Source organism: Pinus tabuliformis, chromosome 9 (assembly GCF_031772625.1).
Source record: "Pinus tabuliformis cultivar Carrire ecotype Pingquan chromosome 9, CPIR1, whole genome shotgun sequence".
NCBI lineage: Eukaryota > Viridiplantae > Streptophyta > Pinopsida > Pinales > Pinaceae > Pinus > Pinus tabuliformis.
In genome coordinates this window covers 945,239,947-945,246,910 of record NC_142307.1, presented here as the reverse complement: position 1 = coordinate 945,246,910, position 6,964 = coordinate 945,239,947, and the positions used below count along the sequence as shown (strand labels likewise).

Genomic DNA, 6,964 nt, shown 5'->3' with positions numbered 1-6,964 from the left:
CCACAATTCGACTCGATGTGTTTTGGATTTATTACCATATTTATAACAGATTGGAGAACCAATTTATACTAGATTGTTTTGTTCTCCAAATAAGCATTAAAGAGTCCGTTAACATTGATGGAAAATATCAGCATGGAGCTCAGACCACACTAAAGTGGTGGTACGTGAATTATATTCGTGGGGAAAATCCCAATCTATACACAGCATTAAAATAAAAATATCAAATTTACAGATACATTTAAACACAAATCCTACACTCATTCTTCCATTCTAAAGAGCTACACTATGAACCATGAGGTCACTCTCATGAATTCTTACAACATTGACATCCCTACGATCACTATGATATTATACACATATATATTTCTTACAACCTAATTCCTAATTACACAGCAGTTTCTTGTCCTGATTCATAGCCAAGCCTTGAAAAGATTACATTCTTTACTGTTGAAGCTGTATCGAAAATCTTTCCTGTGATACCTGTATCATCCCCATCAAATTTTGTTCCATCCTGCCCTTGTTGAATTTCAGGGTTTGATTTGAATTGTCTGATGCAACTCTCAAATTTTGAATTCTACTTAGCATCAGCATCTAGAAAATGCACATTTTTCTGCTTGTAGGGTTTTTCACCTAAAAGCTGATCAGCTTTAGCTTTCCTGAAATCATCATCAGTGTTTATTTTCTGTACAGATGCAGGAAGTGGAGCAATAGCAGCGGGTTTTTCACCTGCATGCATCACCAATACACAAATCATCCCGTCTTCTACATACAAAACATTTCGAATTGGAAAATTGAAAGTATATATATATGCGAGGAAAAATTAAACCTGCGGCTAGTGTGGCAGTTTCTGAGCGAACTCTATGAACTTCCGGCCATAAGGCAGATCGAGGACCAAAGCCTTTGACCCTAGTAAACGCCCCAGGAGAACTCCAATCTATTTCCTGCTGGAGCAATTGATCGAGTCCTTGCTCAGGCACTGCGAGAACAAAATCAAGTTGAAATCCAGAAATGGAAAACCCAAACGAAAAACGAAAAACCCTAGCTTTATCTTCTTAGTGAAACACAGAGCATTCAATCTCTCACGTTCTTTGGAAGGAAGATTATGTGTGCTTTCTGCTTTCTTCTCCTCGGAGCAATTGTCCTCGGCTTTACTGTACTGATCATATTGAGTCTCCTCGGTGTCGGTTTGATTGTCATGATCATGTTTGTTAGGGTTTGTGATGGAGGCTTTCAATTTCTTGGCTTTGTCTTTCACCTTCTTCATCACTGATTTATTATGGCTAGCGCTGCGGGTCTTAGTACCTGGAACATTCTGCTCGTCATCGTCGCCTCCTAATCAGCCAACCAGGCATCACATGAAATCTCACTCTAAAATCATCCAACAGTTACAAAAACAAAACCCCAAACCCAACAATTTCTTCAGGGGCAAAATCCTAAACCACAGTTACAAAAACAAAACCCTAAAATCATTCAACAGTTAAACAAACAAAACCCTAAACCCAACAATTTCATCAAAAGCAAAATCCTAAACCACAATTACAAAAACAAAACGTTAAGTCACAACAAACCCTAATTTCGATATAAATTTTTGGATATATGCTGTGTGCCAATTCACTCGTAGGTTTAGAGTGGTCTCACCACCAGCTACCCAAGTATTTACTTACCCTAAGTCATAACAAAACCTAATTACCATATAAATTTTTGGATATATGCTGTGTGCCAATTTACTCTTAGGTTTAGAGTGGTCTCACCGCCCATCCTTAGCTACCCAAGTATTTATTTACTAGATGATGAGTGGTAATACCACTCCAAACTGAGATATCTGTAAACTCTCATATATCTAAAAATATGAGAAACGTATATCAACTTAACTACAGTGGAAATATACATTCATAAACCCTAATTTCATCAAAGCAAAATAAAAAACCTAACAATTTCCAGGTGATTAAACCACAAGCATCCCACAGCAAAACCTAAAAATTTCCAGGTGATTAAACCACAAGCATCCTACAGCAAATTAGAAGGAAAGAACAGAAAGCAATATTTTACCAGGCCTGATCTTGGAAACTTCCAGAAGCTGTGGTTTGTCTTGGATTTTTTCCATGACACAAACTAAAGAGGTACCTGCCTAGCAAATTTCTTTAGAGGTAGCGCTCTCTGAACCCAAATTCGTTAAGTTTTCTCTCAAACCAGCGAAGCTTCTGTCCTGGCCAAAACTAAACTACGATGACTGCTTAAAATGTGTATTGTTTTCAGTGGGAACTGTGGGATCCGGAGTTGAAGGGAGATCTGTATCTCTCAAGCAACTAAAGTATAGGAGAATTAGAAAAGCGGTGCAGAGTATGAACCAAAAAGGGGCCAGCGTATGACATGTGTTGAAAGAAGTACAGGGCAGATCCCACGAGGAGGACGATGAATGGTTGTATCAACGATTTATTTTCATGTTTCAATGCTGAGAGATTTAGGGTCCAGGTTACAGAATCACACCCGTACAGTTGTGACCAGTGGCAGGCAGGATTTATAGCGGCGGTCTACAGGTCATACAAACCGATAAAGATAGAACAATTAAAGTCGACGACGTACGCGTACCGCGGCGCTCATCTCAGTGAAGTGTCACACCCCGGTTCATCCCACATACCACCAAATAGTTTGCTTCATGTCTTGGATGATGGGCGAAAGATTTACAGGAGTGAGGAATTTTCAGTAATGGTTAACACAGTTTTTCTAGCAATATTTTCTTTCTTTCATTGTGAATTACAACTGTCTAAATTTATATTTGAAAATAAATTTATACCTATTTGAAAATATAATATATTAAGTTTAATGCTTGTGTTTTGCACGTCTAATGCATCTTTATAGTGATGAGAGAGAATTCCTAAAATTCCTTTTGTGAAACAAAGCCTAATATTTTAATGACATTGGTTGATGGCCGTTATAAAGCTCTATAGCTACAGTCCAATCATGAGATTATTTTAGCAAATTCTAAGATGGCGAGTTGTTATAGTCAAATCCTGTCGAGATTTCCCATAACTTTAAAGTTGCCTCAACATAACTCTAAAACTGAGTTTAACTCTGGATGTTTTTTTGGTTGGGTTAATTTTATTAAAAAATTATATAGATTATTTAGATTTGTAATTTGCAGAATTTAAATATATAGTTTGATATTGAATTGTATTTATTTATTTACGCATTCAGAAACACATTTTAAATAATAAGAAATTACATTTTTTTCAAAGTAATATATTAAGATATAATTTAAAAAAAAAATGAAATTTAAAAAAAAAATGAAAAAAAACTAATAATTAGATTACACCAAAACTTAAAGAGATATCAAAACTCTTAACATTAAAATTGTAAATACCTATCATTAATTAAAAAAAATGCCCTCATAAAAAAATATGTTATTTTTCCATATATATATATATATATATTTAATTTACTTTTTCAGTTGAAAAATATCTTATAAATATTTAATTTATATATAATTATAAAACACATATTTTTCAATTAATATTAGTTATTATAATATAATGGTGGTACATTAAAAAATACACCTATCAAATACACCTATCAAATTGTAAACTCCAATTACCATAGCTAACCTCTAATTCTATCTAACTATCCCTATTCATCTCCACATTAAAAATAAAAATGGTAAGACATAACCACTAAATTCTATCTAACTATGTGTGTTCATCCCCACACCAAAACTATACATAATCACTAAATTCTATCTAACTATCCCTATTCATCCCCACATTAAAGCTTGTAATACATAATCACTAAATTAATAGCTTATATTCACTAAATTAATAGCTTATCAATCATGGGTTTTAAAATATAATTTTCAAGTTCTAATGATGAGTTATTACTCACTTTCTAATTACTTTCTTTATTAAAGTTAAGAACAATAAGTTCTCTTAATTACAACCTTCCTATCTTATATTTTAATTAAGTTTATCTACTAATTTATTAATTATTTATCTTTAACTTATTATTAGTTAATATTACAATTCATAATTTCTATAACACCAGCCTTGTAATATTGATCTTTCAAAATATATATATATATATATATATATATATATATATATATATATATATATATAAATATATAATTTATGAAGTTTTTAGATGGTTAATCTTTTATTACGATTAATATATACAATATTGTTATAATTTGTTTTTGGACTTATATTAATTATAGTTAAATGTTAAAATAAATTTTAAAAATATTATATATATTTATCTTATGTGAATAACTAAATTGAGATGGTAAAAGCATCTTGATTCCGATTCCATAAAAATGTATTAGCCTAAAAGTCTAATACCTTGTAAGGTACCAATAGAGATGAACATAATCTATTTGGGAATATTAAGGTTCAAAGGAATTTGAATTAAGTAATTGCATATCATATAACCCATTTAAAATTACTTTAACATTAATATTGTCATAAATTTATTTATAATCTTTATTTATTTTTTATGGGAGATAGTGGGAGATACACAGTTAGTTGTGGACGCTAGAAGATTAAAATTAAGAAAGTTAATATATTATTCTTAATGCTAGTATGAAAGGAAAGGAACTTTGTTGTTTATCAAATTTTTGTGAATTCTTACTAAGAGTGGATTTAGTCACATGTAAGGGAGTCGGTTTGAGATTGCTCCCATTTCTGTTTGAGTGGGTAAGATGGGGTTTGGGTGTACTAGAGAGTATGGCAAATTAGAGGTATTAAATTCATTATGTCAGTTGGTTTTGAAAGAACTTTATCATTGCAAGTGTTATGGTCTTAAACCAAACATTAGTCAAATTCTTGCACAATACAACTTTATAAGGAGGTGTTTTATGTTTCCAACTCATCTCCACCACATAATAGGTTTTACTCAATTTGTCACAAAAGATGTTGGGTTATGACTTTGAAATCATTTACAAAAAAGGGAAGAAAAATGATGAATGGAAGAATGACGAAGATGCGTGGGCACATTCAAAAGTTGCAGCAAGATCCCAGTACATCTGATACATTTAGCTAGAAAAATGATTCAATATGGTACAAAGATCAGTTATACCTTTGTACGAATTACCAACTCAAACAAAAGATTCTTCTGGAATTGCACACCTCTCCCTTAGGAGGTTACTCAGGATTTTTAAAAACTTACCAAAGGGTTATGAAGGATTTTTTTGGGATGGCCTTAAATCTGATATTCAAAAGTTTGTGGCGGAATGTTTGGTTTGCCAACAAAAAAAATTTGAGACAATTAAGACCCCGAGCCTGTTAGAACCTTTATCCATTCCAAGGCAACATTGGGAGGAGGCTTCAATGGATTTTATCATAGGTTTACCCAAGTCTGAAGGAAAGAGTGTCGTCATGGTGGTAGTTGATAGAATTACCAAGTATGCACACTTTTGTGCATTATCTCATCCATTTAAAGCCACTACAATTGCTATTCCATTTATGGAAACAATTCAAAAGCTACATGGAAACCCAAAGATTATTGTAAGCAACAAAGATCCCATTTTTCACTCGAAATTTTTGGACAAAATTATTTTCGTGTCTGGGTACTCAATTAGGTCATGGCTCATCTTATCATCCTCAATCTGACGGGAAAACTGAGAGAGTGAACAAATGTTTGGAAGGATATCTTCATTTCTTTGTATATGATAAACATACACAATAGGTCAAGTGGTTACCTTTGGCTCAATGATGGTATAATACTTCCTTGCATACTGCAGCAAAAATGACCTCATTTATGGCACTTTATGGATATCATCCACTGTCCATCACATCATCTTTAAGAAAAAATTCTAAGGTTCAAGTAGTGGAAGATCACATTGAGCATCAAAAACAAGTTCTCCAACTCTTAATGGATAACCTCACTTTGGTGCAGAATAGAATGAAACAACACACAGATCAACATCACAACAAAAGAAGTTTTGATGTAGGTGACTAGGTATTTCTACAACTACAACCATATAAACAAATGTTTCCAAGCAAGCTAAGAAGGATAATAAATTATCACCAAAGTATTATGGTCTGTACAAGGTGTTGCAAAAGATTGGTACTATGGCATACAAATTGGAGCTTCCTGTATCTTCCTAAGTGCACCCATTTTTCCATGTTTCATGTTTAAAGAAGGTTATAGGTGACAATCTCCCAATTCAAACAATATTGCTAGAAATTGACGAGGAAGGAAAAATCATATTCGAACCTGAAGCAGTCACAGAAAGAATAACTCGACATCTACGAAATCGATCAATTTAAGAGTATCTCATCAAGTGGAAGAACTTACCCACTGAAGATTCCACATGGAAGGATGAGAATTTTATACAAAAGAATCCAAAACTACTCAAGCGTTGAGGAAAACACTTTTTTGAAGGATAGGGGCATATTAGGTTCCTATAATACTAGTGTATTCCCTAATTGTTATTGTCAATGTATCCCCCTTATTGTTATTTTTGTGCCCATGTTGCCCTCATATTGTTATTAGTGTGCCCCATAAAATCCCACTATTGTTATTGTTGTGCCTTTACATTATTATTGTTATGTTGGCTTTGATTATATTGTGACCCCTTAGACTCCTATGTATAGAAATGAGGTTTTTTCATTTGAATCATCCAAGAATTGTTTATTTTGTGGAATGTAAAGGAGGTTTCCCCCTTGAAGAGGCTAATTTTGAAGTCGTTGATCTATCTCTTCTTCTATTTTGTGAGCTGGTTGCATAATAGTAGTTTTCAGGTCTGGTAGTCAAGGTGCTATCACCCATCCTTTTCATTGTGCCGAGAGGCGCATTCTACAACCCGGTATGGCTCTGGTGTGTAAGTACGCCCGTGCTTAAAGTTAAATTTTAGGTAATGTCGGCTAACATAAAAATAAAAAATTAGAAATCTAAATAATATTTATGTTCGTCTCTCCAATAAATAATAATAATAATGAAAATAGAAAAAACTAACCATATAGATAAAAAA

The 6,964-nt window shown here is 33.0% G+C and overlaps 1 protein-coding gene across 1 annotated transcript; it reads right to left on the bottom strand.

The window, feature by feature from the left end:
* Nucleotides 1-423: 423 nt before the first annotated feature.
* LOC149151865 (uncharacterized) lies at nt 424-2,471 on the bottom strand. Its single transcript, XM_089440349.1, has 4 exons — nt 2,050-2,471; nt 1,084-1,332; nt 827-976; nt 424-726 (listed from the first exon to the last, which is right to left on the bottom strand). Exons 1-4 carry the CDS (start codon nt 2,102-2,104, stop codon nt 575-577), a joined length of 606 nt encoding a protein of 201 aa, XP_089296475.1. The 5' UTR covers nt 2,105-2,471; the 3' UTR covers nt 424-574.
* Nucleotides 2,472-6,964: the final 4,493 nt, after the last annotated feature.